General features: G+C 35.1%; 2 protein-coding genes and 1 long non-coding RNA gene across 7 annotated transcripts; 1 reads left to right on the top strand and 2 right to left on the bottom strand.

Moving 5' to 3' along the window:
- Window positions 1-2,219: 2,219 nt before the first annotated feature.
- On the bottom strand, window positions 2,220-11,299 carry LOC105113193 (zinc finger CCCH domain-containing protein 38-like). 4 transcript variants are annotated; one of them, XM_011009261.1, is made up of 4 exons: window positions 11,133-11,299; window positions 5,709-6,122; window positions 3,057-5,265; window positions 2,220-2,828 (listed from the first exon to the last, which is right to left on the bottom strand). In XM_011009261.1, the coding sequence occupies exons 2-4, from the start codon at window positions 6,107-6,109 to the stop codon at window positions 2,796-2,798; spliced, it is 2,643 nt and encodes an 880-aa protein (XP_011007563.1). In that variant the 5' UTR covers window positions 6,110-6,122; window positions 11,133-11,299; the 3' UTR covers window positions 2,220-2,795. The 4 variants fall into 4 exon arrangements, 3 of the variants coding, with proteins under 3 accessions (XP_011007563.1, XP_011007564.1, XP_011007566.1); XM_011009262.1 differs by having other exon boundaries at window positions 3,057-5,217; XM_011009264.1 differs by having other exon boundaries at window positions 3,057-5,214.
- A 2,949-nt stretch (window positions 11,300-14,248) lies between these two features.
- Window positions 14,249-14,995, top strand: LOC105113191 (uncharacterized). Its single transcript, XR_839895.1, has 2 exons — window positions 14,249-14,634; window positions 14,790-14,995. It is a non-coding gene; the product is annotated as an uncharacterized LOC105113191 (long non-coding RNA).
- Window positions 14,996-15,180: 185 nt separating this feature from the next.
- On the bottom strand, window positions 15,181-22,413 carry LOC105113192 (probable RNA polymerase II transcription factor B subunit 1-1). Of its 2 annotated transcripts, none has more exons than XM_011009259.1 (18): window positions 22,309-22,413; window positions 22,143-22,206; window positions 21,070-21,187; window positions 20,135-20,210; window positions 19,831-19,926; window positions 19,611-19,655; window positions 19,366-19,422; window positions 19,037-19,201; window positions 18,847-18,912; window positions 18,320-18,443; window positions 18,113-18,172; window positions 17,900-18,030; window positions 17,628-17,819; window positions 17,414-17,527; window positions 17,144-17,221; window positions 16,706-16,765; window positions 15,793-15,861; window positions 15,181-15,497 (listed from the first exon to the last, which is right to left on the bottom strand). In XM_011009259.1, the coding sequence occupies exons 1-18, from the start codon at window positions 22,330-22,332 to the stop codon at window positions 15,441-15,443; spliced, it is 1,596 nt and encodes a 531-aa protein (XP_011007561.1). In that variant the 5' UTR covers window positions 22,333-22,413; the 3' UTR covers window positions 15,181-15,440. The 2 variants fall into 2 exon arrangements, with proteins under 2 accessions (XP_011007561.1, XP_011007562.1); XM_011009260.1 differs by having other exon boundaries at window positions 16,718-16,765; window positions 22,309-22,412.
- Window positions 22,414-23,144: the final 731 nt, after the last annotated feature.

Genomic DNA, 23,144 nt, shown 5'->3' with positions numbered 1-23,144 from the left:
AGCCTTTATTTCATCAGCCATTTTTACTCTTTCTCGGATTTGAATCTCAAAAATCTGACCTTACAAATGTGTCCGGAATGGCCAAAAATGCTGGAAACGACACTGAGATCACCCAAATCGGACTTCGGATGGCTCAGATTTAAACAATCAAACTTTAGGATCACGGGACGCTGCAGATGAAGCCACGTGGCAGGAGGAATAGTCGCTGCACCACACCAGGTCAAAACCCAGTGTATGCTGACGTGACTAGCTGACGTGTCAGACACGTAGGCAATGTGGGGTCTACCCAAGCTTACATGGCAGATCCACGGAGATTTTCTGGTGACGTGGCTGGGTGACCAGTCAGACTGCTGATGTGGCAGGTTACTTAGCTGCTGACTGTGTCGAACCGCTGACGTGGCTGATGGCGTGACGGTGTCGAGTTGCAGGAAACGGCGAGGAAGACGCGTGAGGCGCGTTGGGCGCGTCTGTGCGCGTGGACAGTACTGGTGGTGGCGCGTGCGGGCATGCAGGACGTCGGATTTTCGCCGGGTTTTCACCAGTGGATTCCTCTAGTCGTCCTCTTCACGGTGGTATGTTCAAAAACACGTTTTGAGAACTTTGATTTTTGAGTTTGGATCAAACACCCTCTTTTTCAAGAACTTTCAAGAACAAGCTCTGATACCAGTTGTTAGGAGATCCAAACATTCAAACACACACAAATTTACGTGGTTCGACAACTTGCCTACTCCACGGAGCTACTGGTTTGTATTAATCAAGCTCAAAAGCAATACAAACAACAAAACAAGAAGGAGGAGAAAATTTCTCTACTCAACTCAACTCTCACCCTTAGCTCTCTCTCTGTGTTTCTTTCTATTTCATGGTGTTCATCAGCTATCAATGTCACTCTCTATTTATAGCTGATGTGGGAGACAAGCTTCTTCTTTAGTCAATAATGATGGGCAACAATTTCTTTGGTTAGGCACCCACCATGCAACCACCATTAACTTTAGCCATGTCTAACATGGCTGTCCCCAGCCATGTTGTGTCCACACCCAACATAGAAGGCACTGTATCCAATTCATCGTCGATTAGAATAATCTCCTGCATATTCCTCCCCCTCACTCCTCGCATTCTCCTGCGTTGTTGCCCCTTCCACATCACCTTCTCGGTTCGGTGCCATATTCCTCGCGTACAAATAAGAGATAAAACCTTTACTAAAAGTACAAAGGACAAGACCCACAGGAATATTGGGATTGTAACATGTAAAGGCAAGAGAAAAAAAACCTAGATTGCCTCTGATAAGGAAACATTAGAAAAGCCCCTGGGAAGCTAGGAGCCAGGGATCCACTGGTCAGGCTATAACCATAACCGGGGAAAAAACTTAAGATATGTTATCTGTATCCATCAAGGTTCCTATATGCATTGGTATAGATCATCTAATAAGAGTAATGTATATATAAGCAATACTAATATTTATATTTTGAATAAGATTTAGATAAGTTTCGTATTGAGTTCAAAGTAATTATCCAAATTAAAAATACATCCATTTGAATCAGATTATATCCATCAAAAGTAATTATCTCTATTATTAATCCATGTTAATTAAAAACTAAATAAAGATATGTCAAGAAACACGGGGAAATCTTTGATGAATTAAAACTATTTATATCAAGAAATACATGATAATAACTCACTTGACAAGGTGATATTTGGTTCCTGAACAGGGAAGAAAACAGATATTTTATCAAATGCAATTTTCCAAAACAGTAACATCTAGGTTTTGGGAGAGAAGTCCCAAAACGCCAAAAGCAAATAATTTTTCGTTTCGGAGCCTTTTTCATGCTGAGATGTTTGCCTTTGACAGGTAACTTTTCAATAGAAATCGGTGTTTAGTTTGTGGGGCATGCTCTTCCAAAACTACTTTTTATAGGCATGAAACCCTAACCGAAACAAAGATAAAAAGGGGATGCGGGTGGAAGGGGGATGGCGAACAAATAAATAGCAGCAAGAAGTCGATGACAACGCTGCGAGACTCAAACTGGACAAGGTGAAGTATCAAGACTCTGCAGTGCGGATGATGAGTGTGAGGAGAATTTGCTAAGAACAAACAAGCTCATGCACATCCTGTCAGGTAATTGTCCAGTGGTGCTACCGATGTTCACATATCGGCATAAAATGCCCTGTTGGGCTGTAGTGCGGGTGGTTTCTCCAGCTAGTAACTCTAACAAAATACTCTCAAAACAGACTTAAACATAGCATATAATTGCTGTAATTTTCTGGTACAAAACTCCCACAAGAAAGGGATTACAATGGAGGAAACCACTCTCTGCTGCTGTTTCTTCTTCTCCGTTACAGCACCTGTTTCTGCCTGTTTTCAGCCCAACTTTCGGCTGTACCTACTGTTATTCTCCTCAATAATTTCAGCCCCATGTACCCTACCACTTAGACAAAATAATACTCTTAACACACGTTCAACTCTAGTTAACTTTAAGCTAACTCTATTCAACTAACTTTACTGCACGTTAACAATAACATGCCCCTATTAGGTGGCATTATAGAATCTGAAAATTAATCTATATGGTTAACCTTCATGATTAGGAGGCATTCTAAACTTCCAAGCAAAAAGATATTCTACATGTAAGAGTTAAAGTTTTACCCAACCTTGATTTCAACAACTAAAACAAAACACAGGTTGAAAAGAAGAGCTCATTCTAGAAGCTACATTACCATAATAAATCATATGAAACATAAAATTTAACTAGCTTTCTATATGACACAGGAAAATAGATTAATAGAAAACACCGGGAGTTCTTTCATTTGTCCTTCTGAAATTTCTCCACATATGCCTGCAACAAGATTGATAAATAAATAAATACGATAACAAAATCGCAAAAACAATGTGTAAAAGAAATCATAAAATGAAACATCGGTGCCCCCACATAAATTTGTACCCCATAAAGGGATGAGAATGAGAAGCGCTGGGAGAATAAAGGCAAGGAAAAGGCTGCGTTTGTAATCAAATTCATGTTCCTTTCAAAATCAAATACAACAGGAACAAGCACATCAACGCTCACCTGTACAAGTTTCGTCAGCTTTGGCTTTGAAACTGACAGATATAGTTCAATTTTTTCCTGCGTTGTTGGAATACTAGCACTGTGCATGGTACTAGTAACTTTGTCAACCACTTTCTTAACTATGTTCTTGTAAGCATCTTTGCTGATTTGACCTTCCTTCCATGCAGGTTTCAGAAGATCCTTAACAAACTCCACCAGTGCAAACTTAAATGCACGATTTCCCTTGGCATCCTTGTTTTTCTTGCTCTCATCAGCTTTGCCATCACCATCACTGTTCTCTAAGGGACCATTTTCTTGTGCGGTCTTATCCTGCTCTTGCACTGTATTGTCTTCACCAGACCCCACCCCATTGTTTTCCTTGGTAGCTTCAGAACTCGCAGCTGGAGCTGGCTGATTTAACAGGGAACTCTTTTCATTAGACTCTTGCTCCAAGAAGAACTTGTTAAAGTCATCACCATTGGGTGCAGCAGCAAGAGATGAAGGGGACAAGCTTTTGGATAACAATTCTAGTTTCTTATCTGTAGGACTAGTATTGACATTAAGCTTCCCAGGCTCAACACTGTCGCAAATAGGATCATACTGCTTCCGGGGTTCAACAGCTTGATTTGGCTGAATGGTCACTGCAGAATCTGGTTTCACAGTGACAGTGCCCTCTGAGTTGGCAAAGGTACCATCATGCGAATTATGAGCTTCATAAAGTTGTGGAAGCTGGTGTCCATTCACAAATAACTGAACCAAGGAGGCAGAAAGGCTGGTAAGCTGAGTCAAATGTTCATTACTGGCCATGTTTTGTGCTGTTGGAATCCCCAAATTCGCATGTGGAACATTTGGATTCCCAGTATCTGGAATGTTGATCACTGTCCTCTCCTGAAACAGTGTTTGGTTTTGAGGATTTGTTGTTGTCCCTCCTCTTGAAGGATTGGTCAAGATTGCTTCTTGAATTTGTCCAACAGCATTCAAATTCAGAATATGTGAAGTATTTGAACTCTGGCCATTTTTGTTGAAGCTTTGTGATGCAAGGACATTGGCAGAAATGTCTACGTAGGAACTAGCAGTTTTTGTCACACCATCATCATCATGTGGCAAAGCACTACCCCCAACCTCCTTTAAATTAAAACCCTGTTGAATGGAAGATGTTTCTTTTGAAATTGGTAGCATGACTGCAGCGGTATCATGCATCCGACCTGAACTCTCTTGAAGTTCATGACTGGATCCTTTGTTGATATGGTTGGAAGGTTGCAGTCTGTAGTTCCAATCCGGAGACATTTCCATATCACCAAGCCAATTCTCAGAAACATTAGTGTTATCACCAGAATTTTCAGTCTTCCATTGGAAGGCTTCCTTTTTGTCAATCTCAACCACTTCATTAGTTGGAGGATTACTGTGTGTTTTGTCCTCAACAGGATTATGGCCCCATCCATCCTCCATATGCCGTGCAGAGAGCCTCAGATTAGGTGCATCCAATTTTTCATTTTTATCCTCGCTCAACTTTGCAGAGTCTGAGGTATGACTGTCACTCCATTTTGGATCATTCCATGATTTTTCCAATTCATCTGAGTTTTGGCTTGGTGGCCACCTAACATCTCGTGATCTTTTGCCAGGACTTGCAAGTGTCTGATCATGATGAGAAAACCTGCAATATTTTCCATTCTGGCAATTGCCAGCAGCAAAAAATTTGCAGGGAATATCAGCTGCTCTGCGGGTTTCACGCTCAGCACGTCTCTCTGGAGATGCATATCTATGCCTTCGGTCATTATCTCTTTCTCTAATCACCTCATTTGCAGACCCCCTACTGGATGGATTAGAATCACCATGATGAGCATACCTGCAGGATTCACCCCTTCTACAGTTTCCCTTTAGAAAATTAGTGCAGCAATTGGCAGATCTTCCACTCCCCATTGGGTACTGCTTAGTATCATGAGACATAGGATATTTAGAAGCTGCAGTTTTCCTTGGTCTTTCCCAATCATCCTCATAAGTCTCAGTATCTTGGTGAAGAAACTGGCAATGATTACCTCTCCTGCATCTCCCAGCAACAAAATCCTTACATAATTGAGCTGATACACCAGATCTACTTCTAGTTCTGTCATATGCTCCTGATTCTCCCCTGAAGCCATGGACAGGGCTCCTGCTCCGGCTCCGACTTCGACTCGGGCTCCTCCTTTTGCAGAAAAACCAGAGACAGGACAAGTCAACCAATGCCAACCAACTGAATCAACTTCGAAAGAAAAAAGAAGACGACCTTTAGAAATTTTGCATGCAGAGTCAAATTGAGGTTGAGCAGTTTATAACAGGCAATGAACTTATTACATAGTGTGAAGAGCACTACCTGGTTCATTAAAAGCATGAAACACAAACACCCAAAACCATAAACTAACAAACAAAGTTGCTGAAACTTGAATAAATCTAAAATTTCTAGTGGTTAGGATAGCATTGCATGTCCAACGAAAATCTCTACAGAACCAAAAGTGTGTGATTCATGACTCTTTAGCGATATAGAAGATACTTGAAGACTACCATTCCTATTCCATTACATGTAGATTTCATTGCGTACAGGTGCCAGATAGATTTAGCAATAGTTGACTAAAAAACAGGACATTGACAAGAATGCTAATAGCTGTATCAGTAAGCATGCTGAGCAAATAACCAAACCTTCTTAATCTTTTATATTCATTCTTGGGAGAGTTTCGAAAACTTTGCTGTCTCCATTCATCAAGACCAGGAGACATTCTAGTTCCATAACTCTCATCTTCATAGGTGGATTTCAAAGTTCTACTATGGTCTCCGTCGATATTATCATCCTTGTGGGAACCTCTTCTTCCAGGCAAAGGTTCCATAGCTGACCACTTAGAGCAAGTGCTGCCAGCAGCTTCAGGTGGGAGCCAGTCACATTGTGATTCTTTGTCGCGAAAAGGTATTCCTGCTTTCCCAGGCAAAGCATTGTCTTCCACATCTTCCAATGAGATTCGAGACCCTTCTTTCAAATCCCATTTTGAACTACGTTTTCGGCCGCTCCCACTCATTTTGACAGAAGCAGTACCACCTTCTTTCATTCAACTGGAGCACCTGGCGACAGGGAAAAGCCAAAGATCCATATATCATGATGACATTGAATTAATCCTTATTTATTTGGTTTCTCATTTTCCTCAAGTTGCATGAAAATATCCTATTACAAGCGAGATTCATATTTCAAGTTTTAGATGTACCTAACATCAACTAATAAAATAAAGCTATATTAACCTAGAAAATGAACAGACAAAAGAAAATCTCAATTTCAAACAGCTTTCATCTTTTATATAAATCAGATGTAGCTAAAATAAACCAATGGCTCCATGCAATCAAAAAGTAAATAGAATAGACAGTCATAAAAAGAACACAGCTTAAACCCCAGCCCTACCCTTCTTTTTAAGTACACGAAGTTAGAGGAGAATGAAAAAATTGACTTCTCTTCCAGCTAGTAAAAATAAACAAATGACGCATTAACTTGACCAAAAGCAGAAAGGAAGCTCATCTGTTAGTAACACAAGGAGAGGGATAGAACACAACTCCTTAATTTATATTTGATTGATCCAGCAAACTAAAAGAGCATAAAAGTATAAACAAAAATGAAAGAAAAGTCTTCCATATCTTATATCTGATTTCTGAAATCATATTAGTAGTTTTACAAAATACAAATTTCCTAAATACATAGTGGATCCCAAACACAATTCACTAATTCATTCCTAAGACATTCAATCAAAGTATACCCTTCCCTTTTTCACTAACTCAATCGAGATTAACATTTCTATTGGATAGTTTGCTAGTTTAATTGAATATCAAGCTCAGATGAAAACACCACTGGATTTTTTTTTTTTTTCGAATTAACTGGACCTGAACTAAGTGCCCCTCAAAAATAAAAGACAACAAATACAAAGAAAGTGAAAGTTGAAAAGATATTCATTGTAGGTGCAGGTTCAAAAATCATTACTCCCATATCACATGTCCAGTAGTTTCAATGAAAGAGCAAGTGTATTTCCTTTTGACCCCAAACACAAAACAAATTGTAAAGAGAATTATAAACTGAGCAATGGAAGGAGTGGCTGACAATAATACAATAAAAAACCCACCCATTACACAAACAAATAAACAACAAAAGAAGTTCCTATAATTAATGCCACTACAAGCAACATTCTATGCAATTTCCACTACTAAATGCAGATCCAAAAAGTTAGAACAGTCTATCCATCCATTTCTAACAAACCACAACGAGAATCCTTTAACAATTTGCAAAAACAAGGTAACTAGCTTGCTAAAATAAAAGTACAGGATCGAGCAGCACATGCACTCCTTTTTTTGGGAGGGTTGAGTTTGTTTGGGCCTTGGCATGCAAGCCTGAAATGGGTGCTCAGCCTTGCACAGTTAAACATGAAACTGACTCCACGCAACCATGCCATATCCTATCCAGGAGAGAACATGCAGTCCAAATTACATCCCACAAGATTTTGATTGGGTCCAAAATCATCTACATGATATGTTCGGAACAAAACCCATTTTTCACCACAATAAGGCAATTTCCTATACTGTACTACTAATAGAACGCACATTTGTGTCATTTCTTGCTTATTGCAAACCCAAGATGGCTACAAACAGGTGAGCTTCAACTGTATGCAAGGACTATCATTCTATCACTAATATAGGAAAATTTAAAAAAAAAAAAAAAAAACCAGAGAGAGGCCACTATATGGCAACTTGAGATTTTCTAGTTATCACGATGCAGTTTAGAAAGTGACATGGGAAATAACATTGACTACCACCCTCAATAACTTCACCCGTCTGCCCTCCCACAAATTCGTTCACGTCTTACTTGGTCCTCTATTGCTTTCATGAATTTTTTCTTTACATTTTCATTTTTTCTTGTTCATTGTCCAACACTCACCATCACAGAGCAAAGCTAGCCTAATCGAGATTTTATGTAATTTATCCTTCAACTGATGAGGACCAACCACAGGATGGACCCCTTAGCTAGGCAACATAAACAACTGACCTAAGCCACTGTCAATACATCCGATGTAACACTCTCTTAAACTCTTCCACAACAACTAAACTTTAGATCATCCCACTTTTAACAGGAGTAACAAGGGGCCAAATGTGTTTTCATAATTCATTCATTACAGAAAAAAAAGGACAAAGGCTCCATATAGGTTCTTGGAACAACCATTTTGTACAAGGAAATTCGCCCATGTCAACCTAACAGTCCTCACTGATAGAAGCTACATCTCTTTCTGCCACACTCGCTGTAAAACTTCCCTTAGTTCGTGCTAGCACTTTCCCTTAGTAAGATAGACTATTCTAGTGCCTTTCTATATTAACCCCTTTTCATAGGCTCCCTAGCATAAAACTAGTTAATTTCAGAAATCATGATGTCGTAACTTTATCTTGCGCAATCACTCTTTTCCCATAGGCTATCATGTAGCAACTCATTAATTGAGAACCTTGATAGTTCATGCAACTGCGATATCATCCTTGCTCTTAGATTTAAAACCAAAGTACACCTTCATTAACCAAGCATCTTTTCCATCATCAATCTTATAGCCACTTTTACTTGACCAAACCTAGAACTTCCAAACTTCCATAGAGATTCTTGCAATTCTACATGCTTTTTGTATCTTCTTCATGACTTCCTTCAACATAGAGATTTAATCCTACACGCGGAATTGAATTGATATTTCTTAATACCTTCAATGTGATAAGTTCTCCAAGATTCTCCAAGTGGCTACCATCCTTTATTCTCTAATCTCTTAATGAAATGCTATGTATATACACTTACCTTAATTCGGAGTTTGACCTTTCCTATCCTATTCAATAAACTAATTTGAATAGATATCATACTCGCTTTTGAGTCCCAACCTTCATATACAACTCTTATACAGTTTCAGGCCCAGCTTCTCTAACTCCTAATTCCTTAGCTGGCCTCTAATTTTCCTAAAGGATTTTTCTAACAAGATTCCACAAAATATTCTCAAGTACGAAAGGTTAGTTAAGGAATATTATTACCAGCATAGTTCACCCCACCTTAACCATTCAACAATCTCATAGGAATGGTGTTTCAGATGCCACAAATATCAAAACATTACCCTATCTATATGTCATTTTTTCGAAGATCTGCTTAAATCTCAAAATCTTTATAGCACCTATAATCACACAATTTTAATCCGCCTTGCAATAGTGCTTCAGGCCCATGAGAACACAAGTCATCAGAAATCTGTTTCATCGATTTCGTTTATTTCAAAATAATCCAATAAAGCAACATCAAAGGGACTGAACATCATGTCAGATTAATATAAAATAGGAACATATTCCCATGTGCCATTTTTCCTTTTTGTCAGCCATATGGCAAATTACCAACAAACAACCAGTTATATTTCTATATATAAAAGTCATATATATATATATAAAAGAGTTTATGTCCTGCGAATAGCAAGTTCTTTACATCTTTCCAAAATATTCAAAAATATGGCATCAGTGTTGCACTCGCAACATTTTCCACCAAAAAGTGGTAGAATTTGCTGATGATCAATGATTTGATCGCTCATAACTATCAATATAGTACAGTAGCTTGTACATGAAGTCCAACTTTAATTCTCCCATTGCTTCCACGCAAAATGGTATCGATGGACATTAGACCTCATAAAATCAATAAATTTACTTTTGTGGATGGATTCTTTGACAACTCCTGAACTATGATGGAGGTTTCACAATGCTACCTCAAACCCTTTTCAATGGTCTCCAGTCCAACAAATTGACCAAGATCCATTAATTTTTGCCATGATTCAATGTTCCAGTTGTGGAAGGATTGCAATCCATTACAAAAATAATTACATCAGTTACTTGTGAACATTTTGGAAATCCCTCCACGCATTGACCTCTTGAGTCACTGCAATAACATTATATCTGATATTAGCAATCGGGTAAATGTTTTCTATGGAGAGGCATAGAACTAGAGCACATATGGGCATATTACCCTAGTAGCGACCTACTAGCGTGTAAGCAGTTAGCCTAGAAAAAAGATAGAACCTAATGACTCAAGCAAATGGATATATCATTGTGATTTTATTACCTAACCTAACTATCCGGGATATGGCATTGATGTCATAATAGTTACACTAAGCACACACCAGATATTAAATAGATGCATATTTTACGCAAACATCAAGTCCTGTATATCATTCAACAAACAATTATGCAAAAACTAGAACAGAAAGCAAAATTGAAAATAGATAAATGAATCAAATTACAGTTCAGTCTGTGACTAATAAATTCATGAATAAAGCACTCTTCCAAATTCATTGCAGCAAAAAAAGTATCATCGCTTGTCTTACTACATCATTATTAAAATTTAACCACAGCTCAGCATCCCTAAAATTTGACTATTTGAGCATCCAGTTATCTAACCTAATTTAAGAACTCGGGAGCAAAATAATTCAAAAAACTAGATTATGGCAGTCTTCAAGATTTATTTCTGATGCATCTCAACATCTGAATCCTAAACAACCCACCAACACCCCATGAACCTAAAGCCAATATTATATATTAGTAATACAAGCCATTTTAGTATAAAACTCAAATTCCTATCAAGCCCAATCTACACTTAGAACCAAAAATTTCCCTCGACACAACACTAAAAATGGCGAGCCCCAGATAAGTCCCTAAAACAGCTAAAACCATTTCTTTTCATTATACACTATTGCTTTTTAACCCTATGAAATCAAGAATCCATAATCCAAAAACGAATTAAAGTTTACAGGAATCGAAAAGGTTGCAAGCTTTTCCAAAGAAAGACTACAATAATCAAAACCCGTGAACTAAAAACAATCTCCAAGGAAATATCACCACACAAACTGAGAAACCCCAATTTAAAGCAGCAAACCCTAAAAGAACCCTAATCATTGTGTTCAATAACTTCTCTACATTATGAACTCAAAATTAGAACTTGAGCAAAACCCATTAAAAAGAATAAACACAAAGCCCTAAAATCAAGAAAAACAGAAGCATACAAAGAGAGAAACTTTATAAAAGATCGAAAACGAGAGTACTTACATGGAAATTAATGAGAGAAAACCATGTAAAAGAACCAAAGTGAGAGCACAAATGGGAGGGATTCGAGAGCTCAGTTAAGAAGTACGCTAAGTAAAGAGTGTTTTTAGTTAGACATCAAATTAGCAGAAGGAAAGACGCATAGAAGACGACTTGTGAGCTCTACTTTATACTAATGTGATGCTTGCTTTTTTTAAGTGTTTATTAAAAAAAATTTATTTTATTTTATTTTTTATGTGTTTTAAATTAATATATTTTTAGTATTTTTAAATTATTTTGATAAGTTGATATTAAAAATAATTTTTAAAAAATAAAAAAATTATTAACATATATTTTAATATTAAAATTTATTTAAAAAATAACTATAACTGCCAAATAATCTCTAAAAAATAGTGATTTAAGTAAGTTTTTTTTTTATAAGACTAAAATAGTGATTTAAGTAAGTTTTTTTTTTTTGATAAGACCCATTTCATTTATTATTTTTTAATATTATTAATATAGATGTCCGTCAACTTACATATATTTTAATTAATTTTATAAATTTTAAAATTAACAACCATATAAATCATTAATAATTTTAATGAAACTTAAACATCTATTGTCTAAGGTGGCTGATAAAATAATTTTTTTAATGTAAAATAAATATTAAAATAATTTGAGTTAATTTAATTAATATGTAATATAAAGTATGAGATTAAGATGCATTTAAATAAAAAAAACTAATCACTTGTAATATAAAATCAGAATAAAAAAAATAAAACTCTCAAAAGAATAACATAACAAAAAAGATTGAAGTTCAATAAAAAAATATTTAAAAATAAATCGAGCTAATCCAAATTAACTTGATAAATTCACACTTAATATAACCTCATAGAAAGAAAAAATAAAAAAATTACAAAGCTCAAAGATCAATAATCTAATATCAAAGAATAAAATTACAAAAAAAAAATTATAAAAGAAGTCTATAAAAAAAAAAAACTAAAGTCAATTTGAGTTAATTCGACCAACATGTTACTTGAGATTTGAATTTAGGGTAATCCAACAAAAAAAAAATAGAACAAGTAACAAAGTTTAAAGCCTAATAACCAAAATGTTAAATAATAAATTTGAAAGAAAAAAAAAAGAAGCTCAAATAAAACTTAGATCGTGAGATTAAGACTACTATATAGAAAGGCAAACATGAAAAAATAATAATGTAAAATTTCCAATAACAAAACAATTTAAAATCTAAATAATGCATACCAAATCTGATATAAAACTAAATAAAAGAAAATTATTAGGGATTAAATTGAAAAAAATCAAGAAAATAATAATAAAAAGAATCAGAACCCAAATTAGATTAAAAAAATAAAAAAAAAGATAGGAAAATAATAATAAAAAGAAAGAGGATAAAAGCAAAAAATAAAAAATAAAATAAAATGTCTAGGAATGAAATTGAAAAAATAATAAATCAAGAAAAGGGTAAAACACCAAAAAAAAAAATCAAAAGAATTAGGATAAAATTGAATACAAAAACCAAATTACATAAATTTTTCAGAGATGAAATTGAAAAAATCTAAAATTTAAAAAGCATTAAAAGCAAAACAAATAGTGATTAAAAGAATGAAAATCAAAATTGATAAAAATACAATTTAGAGGACACAATTATTTTTTGAATTGACTGACGTGAATTTCTAAATATAAAAATATAAAAAAAACAAAACATATCAATATCCAACCTTACCACCACCACAATCACGTGTTATATAATTGAAAAGAGAATGATGTGTGCCTTTTAATACCATCTTGAATAATAAAATTTGATAATCAAATAGCATTACCTCCTAAATGACGCATGAACTATTATGCGGCTAACATTATATGTTATAGAAATATTTAAATTTTTAAAATGATATTGGTATGGAATTAGATATTAAATTTAAAATGTTGTTTGGTGCCCAAATTATTATTTTGATTTCAAATCTTAAAGAACGTTGGAGGAAAGAAATTGTTTTAAAAGAGAATAGATTAATTAGATAAATACAAGTTGTCTAAAACTAGATTTTAGAAGGGCTTAATTTTGGTTTTTGCCCTAAGAGATCTGATCATTAAGAGTTTTTTTGGAAAATAAAACAGCAGATTCAATACATGATGGCATGCACGAGAAGGAAAACCTTCCTCCTCCTCTATTGCATTTGGATTTACTTCTTTAATGATGTAAGAGACACATGATCAATGATGCAAATGATGCCGGCATTCTCTCGTTTGAAAACAATCATGAATGATGTTTTGCAAGTTTACAGTTTTTTTTTTAAGAAAAAATAATTCATATGGGAGTAATTGTGAAATCTAGTTTAATTTAATAGGTTAATCCGGTGTAATTAAATAAAGTGTTAACTCAAATCCAAGTGTTTTTTACAAAAAAAAAAGATATTTCATATAAGAGGCTTAATTGCAACTATTAAATTTGTTTGATTTAATAGATTAATTTAGAAAACTCGATTCTTTAAATCTAATTTAAATTTAATTTTTAATTAAATCAAATCAAATCAAATATTAACTCGATAATAATTTTTATCGATTGACTGACGGATCCAAATTCAATGCTGAATGAATGGGGGGAGATCAGTCGCATGCAGGGAGAGAATCCATTAAAAACATGACTGAATGAAAATAGATGACTGCAAGTTTTAGATGCTTTATTTGTTATAGAAGAAATGGATCTTTTACTCAGTGTTGAACATGTCAAAAAAAGATTGTAGAGGAAACTTTAAGGGGTGAAAACTTGTAGGAAGATGATAACTATCTTATAAAGAAATGGTTCTACAGAAATATAGTAAAAAGGAGAACAAAAAAAAAAAAAAACAATGAGAGCTTTTAGAAATATAGTAAAAAGGAGAACAAAAAAATAAAATAAAAAATGAGAGCTTTTAGATTGAAAAGATGACAAATCACCTGTTTTTTTGACATAAAACTTAAGGGATACTGATAGGATTTGTGTAGAAAAAAATCTAATATATATGACGATTTTCAAGAACTTGGAGGACCATTCAAGAAATTTACCACGTTCCCAGTAATGTGGACGCCAAGCTAAACAGTCTAATTTCATCCATGGCCCTAATGGTGATGATTCTGCAAGTGGAGACCGTGATCCAATAAAAACTATCCACGTCAGAATAATGTATCAAAACCATCAGAATCTCTCCTCTTTATATGCTTTACTTCCAAGCTAACAATTCTCATATTGGTAACGTTCAACTTTATTTACTGTGTTTGTTTCCCTTAACGCAACTCCAAGATTCAAAAACACGCCAAGTTCTTGAAAGACAGCTAGCAAAGATGTGCTGTGGGAAGAGGGTGTGCGTGTTGTGCACATGTGTGGTATTGGTGGCGATCCTGATAGGGTTGTTGTTTGGTTTTGGAATTTACAAGAATGGGTTTCACAAGTTGAAGGATGCTTTTCATGAATGTGATTCTAGTGTCAATGGTTCACTTTGTGGAGCTGGAATTGGAAGGCCTTTCATGGGTTATGCTCCTCCTCCTCCTCCTTTATAGTAGCATTTCCTTGAGGGTTTCTGTTCTCTTCCTAACTTGTTCTTGTTTTTAGGTGCTTGTTGGGACTGGCTCATTGGCATTAGTTTTGGATCCTAATAACTTTTGTTTATTGTTATTTGACTGTAGCTATTGTTGAAAGGACCAATGTCTCATTGTTCTCAGATTTGTTAAATTGAAACAGATGCCTTGCAGCGTATCTGATCTTGCAATGGGGTTGAAGATCATGACTTTCCACACAGCTGTGTTAATTTGTGTTCATTTCGACACACATTTATCCTCCAAAACTAGTTCAAAATGGACATCTCAAGATGAACGAAATTGCCCCTTTTGCATTTTGGTATCTTTTACTTCGTTTTTTATGCTAGATGGCAAAAACAATCACCTCTCCCTTTGCTGTTGACATTATTGTCAGTGGACAGAAATCCTTGTTTGCTAATCAGGATATGTGGGCACATAACTGCTTTGACATCAAATAATTGAAGGAGCAAATCACCAAGGTCAAAACAGGGGCTCCAACTTTGTTGCATACTAGAAAATCTGACCTTCATTGATAGTATCCATAGTTAGCAACACTAATTTGGATGATGATAGACCATGTAGGCACCCCTATATTTCTACTTCTAACAGTGCTCTCTTATAATCACTTTCGTATGTAAATAATATGAACTCAGTAGTAAAATTGACTTGAAGGTGGAAAATAATGTCACTGCATGATGCTTGTGAAGCGACACAAGGATAAAAATTTCCCTAGGTATATCCATTTGATCTCTCTCCACTTCACGATGATCTCTTCTGCATGTCTGCATCATAGTGTTGCATAGCTACCTCTAGAGCCTGTACAAATGGTCTTCCATCAATTCCAGCCAAAACTAAAATGCAAATGCAAAAAACAATTCGGAATACTTTGCAATTGACTTGTGATCTTGGCAGAGTTGGCAAAATAATTGAAAATTAGGGTATTTGTTAACTTTTGTATTTCCAATCTCACTCCAAAAAACTCAAAACCATGGTTAACATTTCAGTCAAAAATAAGTCTACTAACAGCTCAAACAGATAATTGACAGCTGCTATGAAAATTTTAATACATCAAACCCTTGAGTTAAATGGAGAGGTGGAAAGAAGTGTTAACCTGTTGCATTGGTCGAATTAGTAGAGTAACCTGATGTCGAAGATCTGACTGCACAGATTCATTCAGCTCCTGAGATTTAAAAGAAAAGGGAATAAGCACTTTGTTAGTTTCATTCAAAACCCATGGAATAGTAGTTGGAGAAGTAAGTCGGTAACAAATACAGGTTGCATGCATCCCGCAAGGGCCAAGAACATTTTAATGTAAAAAAAAAAAGCAGAATGCAGAGCCCCAATGTCCCAAGAACACCAAGCACAAACATGGAAATTCAATGTTATGAAGAAAATTTTAGCTTAAGGTAATGAATATCCAGCACACTCACAATGTGCTTCATTCAAGTGAGAACTGTAATCAGATGCAAAAATGTTAACAGAATCATTATACTAAACAAGACATGAAAGGTCTACAAAAAGATGCCCATAAATTTCTGTTACGAGAAACAAGAAAAGATAAAAGTGATATTCAACTGGTCAAGTAAAGGATGGAATTGGTCAACAACTAGTAACAATCACAGATAATTAGCATTTAGTGTTTATACATTGCAGTGAGGGTCAACTGGTCAAGTAAAGGATGGAATTGGTCAGCAACTAGTAACAATCACAGATAATTAGTCAACTGGTCAAGTAAAGGATGGAATTGGTCAGCAACTAGTAACAATCACAGATAATTAGTCAACTGGTCAAGTAAAGGATGGAATTGGTCAGCAACTAGTAACAATCACAGATAATTAGCATTTAGTGTTTATACATTGCAGTGAGGGTCAAATCACACTGACACTACACGCAAAGAGCCAGAAAGACGCAGTTTGAGACTTAAGGGAGGAGGGGGGAGGGGAAGCGATATGTTAGGTACTAGAATTGTATTGTCACAGAAAAACTCAGAATGGGCGAATAGGGAAAGCACAAAAGGAGCTTACAGCCAAAATTACCTGTAGCTGAGAATCAATTTTTGACATTGCATCCTTCAACCTGCTTACCTGCAAATATTCAATAAACAGAGAGAAAACTGAAAGATCAGATGATGGTACAACCAAAGGAATTCCTCTTCAAAGCAATATCTCTTTAGCATGTTGGCAGTTGGGAAAAGCTATTTCCAACCAACCTCATGGCAAGAGAAAATCTTCTACAAAATATAAAAGGGAACAATAATGAGCTATTCATGGTTTCATTATTTGACAATATTGATATAGTCATTAAGTCGTCCCTTTTCAATCTCGATACTGACCAAAGCAGCATTTTTTATGTTCAAATATCATGCCACTCTCATTGAAATCCAGAATCCAGAAATCAAAAGAAACTACTTCACTCATTTTATTTAAGGTAGCACAAAGTGAAAAAAGAAAAACTGCATTTACCTTACTATAAAGATACATAGTAGTGATTGGATAAGATGACCAGTAATGCCTCAATAACTCTTGAATAGACGTCCAGTGCTGAAGGCAAGATTTTCCACATGAACATGAGATAACAGGAAAGTAAATCAAAATCATGCAGTAATCCAGTAAGACTGACAAAATGAAAACTAGTAAATTAGCATTAACAGCAATATAGGTCACTGCATGATCCAACACAAAACATTCATTTTTTCCTCTGAAACAAGATCCATATAAATTACAAAATCTCACATATATCAGCTCCTCTTTAATTGTATTCGGCAACGTGTCCAAAACACTTAGCCCGGGATTCTTCCCACCATCATATTTGGTGCTTGAGATATTGTGGGTCAAGACTGAAAGGACCTGCATCATAGTCACATGATATATTACAGTATCAATGGCAATATGAAAGTTTTCCAATAACATGTAGCAAAGAAACAGCAGATGGTTTAAGATCCATTACCTTAGCAGCAACTTCAGGTGTAACCATGGGATCAACCAATCCTGTGTTTTTTATGTGGGAAATGGAGTCCCTCAAAGAAGCATATGATTCTTCCACACTCAGGGTGCGTCTTACTGGATCATTTCCAATACTGGTATCTCTTGAAGTTTTAAGAGCACTAGCTTGTTGAGAATCAAAGTAATCCCTTGGATCCTGGATTCAGAAATGTCAAATCACACATCTCAATTAAAAAAATTTACAGCAGACTCTTGATGACAAGAAGTTGATCAAACCTTGATAGAAAGCAGTGCCAAAGGAAGATCACTTGACGCCTGAAGATCGTCAATTTCCATCATTTTTAAAATTCTACTCAATCTGTCCTGGTTTGCATTGATATCAGTTTCTTCATTTGACGTATTCTGTCCTGACAACAGAAACACAAGGATGTTTTCATACATGACCAAATAGAAGAGGGGTAAAGGGAAGTCAACACAAACCATACTAACCTTGTTTTGATCGTTCAAGTGCCTCTGCTACAGTCTGTGTGTCTTTCAATTGCTCCTCGTCTATAAGATGACAAATCTTAATTTCATATGGTATCTAGTCGCAACTTGTAAGGTACAAACACCAGCAAATTAAACAAGAAACAGACACAAAATCATTCATTGCTTACTTAAAGCACTTAGAAGCAAACTTTGTTAGAAAACTCTTACCTATAGTTGTTCCTTGAAGAACAACAGCGGCATGCCTGTTTAGGTCCTGCGACAGAGTTCTTCTATATAGTTCATGCTGCAATTCGGTTATTTCCTTGCTACCGTCACAGACAATGCCATGATCCTGTATTTTAAAAGTGCAACCAACATTAAAAGAGATAGATATAAAAAGCACATAATGACAGGTTCAGACAATCAACCTAGAGAAGAAACTAGGATTTCCAGCACAGATGCATACCAGAAAGTAACATAATGCTAGGTTTAAATTTAATTCAAATACATGAGGATGTTAAGCAGGGAAGAAAACCCTTTTTTTATATTTTTTTATTGAGATGTTCCATTTTCTCAATAAACCTATCTAGCACTTCTTTTAGAAAATTAGTATAACATAAGCAGGAAATACAAACTCTGGCGTTATTTCCCAGTGGAGTTTTAGATCCAAGCTTACCATTTATAAATATTTCACAAGGAAATAACATATTCCAGGAATATAGTCTTAATATGAAAGTTGGTGTTATACAACTTACTGGAAGATGTGTATAATCATCCCCTTCATCAGCTTCCATGTCTAGAGTTGGATCAACACCTCTGATCTGGAACAAAAGGTACCGATTGAATCAACATATCTTAATTCAGAATAAAAGGACATAAAATGTACAAAGAAATGTCCCAGTTTTTTTAAAAAGATATATTAACTAACCAACCAAGAATGGATACCTTCCGCCGAGTTTCGCTGGCCAAAATATTGTCAGGTTTCAGGAAAAGAGAAAGCTCCTCATCTTCAGCAGCTTCTGCTGCTGCTGCAGCCGCAGCATTAGCATTTTTTGAATGCTGGAGGTATTCTGCTCTACAATATTGGCTCCAGAAATCCCTTTCTGACATCTGGAAATCAGGGAATAAAAAATGAAACACACCAGAAGAGTTCATAAAAGCAAAATTATGAGATGTGCCTCAACTTGGGATAATTATTTACTGAGAGAATTATCAAGATCTTGTCATAAAAACACCCTTGAAAATTTAAAAAGTAGTTCCAATGCTCTCATTACCTTTTTGGGAACTAAAGTCAAGTATGCTTGGTGAACTGCTGGTTTCTCTGCAAAAATCTGGGACACAATTTAATTGTAGAATGAAGAAGTTACAAAATAGGTGAAAGAATATGGGCGCAGGGCTTCTATTCTAAAAGAATGTAGGATGTGATTTAGCATGAAGAATACTTTTTTACCACCAATGAAAATTCATAAGCTAAAAACTTGTATTATCCTTGTTATTGAATAATCATGAGATATCTTACCTCACGAACAATCTCAGGCGTCAAAGTAAATGTGACTTTGTTTGTCTGGAATTGCAAGAAGTAAAAGCTTTTCACATCAAAAAGGCCACAAAGATAGATGAAAACAGATTAAAAAAATCTCAACAGCATAGACAAACAGGCAAGAATATATGCACCAGCTCATGTTCACACACACACACACATATAGAGAGGGTTTTGGAGGGAGGGGGTGGTATAGTACTCGACTGTCAGTTGAGGGCTTGGTGTCTGAAAGCATGACGCTTTTAAGGCCTGTCCGTTGTTTTGAGTTTGTGCTAGTGTTCCCACCAAGCAACTTCTGCAATTCAATTTAAGGATGAAGAATTGCAATTAAATATTCCTAAATAATACTGCCTTTCACAATCAGAATGACAGCTTCTAGGCAGATGGTTTTATTGAAGAAAACATTAAGATCCAAACCGATAGAAACTGCGAGTTCAAAAACAAATGAAAAGCAACATCATGAAAGCAAAATAATCAAGCATAAATCTTCAAAGAATACTAACCTTCCTAGTTGCCCAAAATTCTGCTTCTGTCAACACACCATTACTCACAAACTGCTTATGAAGCTTCTGCAACTCACTGAATGACAAATTTTTGTGGTCAAATGGATCACAGAGATAAGAATATCAGCTCAATTAAAAAAAGATACATTTAGCAGGGAAAAAAATCCGGTTATGATGGTCATTAAATCAAAGCACAGAAGCTAATAGAGTGTGGTTAACTTTCCAAAAAGGTAAGAAATTCTTAGCATGCTGACTCAACAAAGGAGAAAACTAGAAATGTCCAACACATTTTTCCTTGACATCAGAAAAAAATATTAAAGCATTGATTTCTGAACTCATTTCCCATCATCTTTCTATGCACTGTTCAAATTTACCTTGGAAGCTCTTAAACTCTAGATTCCTTATTTTTATGCTCCTAATACAGGTTACACTACTTTACCAAGTAGAAATTTGACAGCAAGTACCATGAAAAGAATAACTCTTCTTCTTTAAATACAAGAAGTTTGACATGTTCCTTGATCCTTGGCAAAGTCATCAAATCTTCATTAGCAACTTATTTTTGTGCAGTTGATTTTGTCGCTTTACAAGCTTAAAACAGCCAGTGTAAGTGAATATCTATGAACTTGCGGCTGGGTCTTCTGTCAAACAATTCTTTATAGGAAAGATATATTTTCCCTTCTTAGATAGTAGTGTATGAGCATGTACCACAAGAAAAGCTTTCATTTACCATTATATTTGAGATCATGCCAGACAAAATAGAACCAAAGGGAAAGTACATCTTAAATTTAACTGAAGCACAATTAGAATTAGTTTCAGTTTCAAGGAGAAAATAAAAAAGACTTACATTATTATAAAATAACATGATTGCCAAGCAGTCACCCAAAGGATTTGCACTACAATTGCTCCAAATCAAGAGTCTGAGTAAATAAATTTACCTATTTTCTCGCAGCATATTCATCCTGGAAAGCAGTTCTTCTGTACTAGGTTGTTCAGAGGGAACTTCTGAAGTGTCTCCAGGCTTTGGTTTCTCTCCGGTCTTCGAAAGGGCTTTGCCTATTTACAAGACATCAAACACCAGAGCTTCAGAAGTAGTCCACAGAGGACTGACATATTATTATGATTATCAGTAGTGAAAACAGCACACAGTAGAACTTTTACAAAAGTTGTAAGAAAGCAGAAAATTCTGACAGGTTCCATGAAACAGAGAGCAAAAGAAGGCAAGGGCTTAGATAAACTCATTATGATGTCCCATAGTTAATGGTTATAGAAGGCTATATTTTAACCTATCTAGAAAGTGGCACCAGGGTTCCTCATTAATCACAAATAAGAATGAACATAGAGATATACGCCTGTCTTCCCTTTCTCATATGAACTCAACAGTGAAGGCAGAGAAAAATGGTTCATGTCAGAGCAAGTTTACAGCATAAAAACTTGACAACACTGTAAGCTTAATGAAAAAACGTCACAACAAATATACTCGCCATCCATAAACAGGTGCCAAGCTGAAATATAAACCCCTTAGGACACAGATTTAGAGTTCTCTTATGGGAGAGAAACGAATAAGAGGCATAATGGGATAGAGGATCTAAGGGAATGCAAATATATGAATCATCGCATTATTCGTTGGATCACAAATTGCAATGGCAGAGTTATGAATGATTATATTTTGGTGCAATTAACAAGACTAACAGATCCTTCACATTAGCAATTGATTGTGTTGTTTACAAAGATGAGCATATATATACTAGATTCCACAAAAGAAGAGGGATGATTCTTCTCCCCTGAACCCTTTTTCTTCGTACCAACCAGAATACAACTGCATGTGTGTTGTATTTGAAATATGTCAATCAATCTCACACTTGCTATTACATTACAGTTCTGCTTACGATATACCAAACACAACATTACTATTGACTCCATAATAAATCATATTCTCTAATCAACAGTCAATGCTTCACAGAGAAACTTGAAATCAACATCATCTTTATGCTTGAGAACCGAGACTTACCCACACACTCTTTACAAACGTGGAGATCATCATAACTTTCAAACTCAAAAATGTAATTCACACCCTACAACACCCAAAAAAAAAACATTTGAGTACAGCATTAATAACACAAGAAATAGAAATAACTAACAACCACAAACAATTCTATAATATGCAACACAGGTACCTGACTCGAAGTGAGATTAAGCATTGGTGCTTTATTTGATCCCTCCTTAGTGTACCTATGATCTACGCATCAAACCATTACACCAAAAACAAAGATATACAAAATCCCACCAAAACAAACAAAAAATGAACTGCGTCTAACTATGTTTTCTTGTTAGCCAACATCACTTTCAATATTCTTTTCAAATACATAATTATTTATAATGATAGTTATTCTTTGCCTTAATAAATAATACATCACTTTTAAGATATTGTTATATTTTTTTTTATGTTTTTTTATATTTTTATAAGTTTTAGATGTTGTTTGTTACATAACATGAATCTTAATAGGTAAATGAATAAAGAGTTGTAGGTTTTATATGAATTAACACAAATAAATCAAATAATTCAGTATTAGATAATAGTTTCCACTATATCGTGGGCCAGATCAAACTTTTTCTAACACTAAAAAAGGATATTCAAGCAACAATAATTAAATATAGCTCGAGTTAAATTAACTAAAATTCATCTTGGAATATGAGACTAAAAGAACCCGTAAAAAAATAAAAATAAAATATAAAGTTCAAGGTTTAATAACTTAATATTAAAAATGAAAACAAAGAAAAAAACTTTTAAAAGCACAACATTAAAGAAGAATACTCGAATTAACTCAGGATAACTTAACAAAACAACAAATCATGATGTAAGATCAAGGTGAAAAAAAATCAAAAGGATGACCTAATAAAAAAAACTAGAGTTTAATAAAAAAAAAATGTAAATGAAAATACAAGACGACTTGTGTTAGCTTTACCAACCCACTCTTGAAATAACAAAATAGAAAGAGAAGCTAAAAAATAC

Source organism: Populus euphratica, unplaced genomic scaffold (genome assembly GCF_000495115.2).
Source record: "Populus euphratica unplaced genomic scaffold, PopEup_1.0 scaffold397.1, whole genome shotgun sequence".
Lineage (NCBI taxonomy): Eukaryota > Viridiplantae > Streptophyta > Magnoliopsida > Malpighiales > Salicaceae > Populus > Populus euphratica.
Note: the sequence above shows the minus strand (reverse complement) of the source record. Positions and strands in the feature narration are given on the sequence as shown.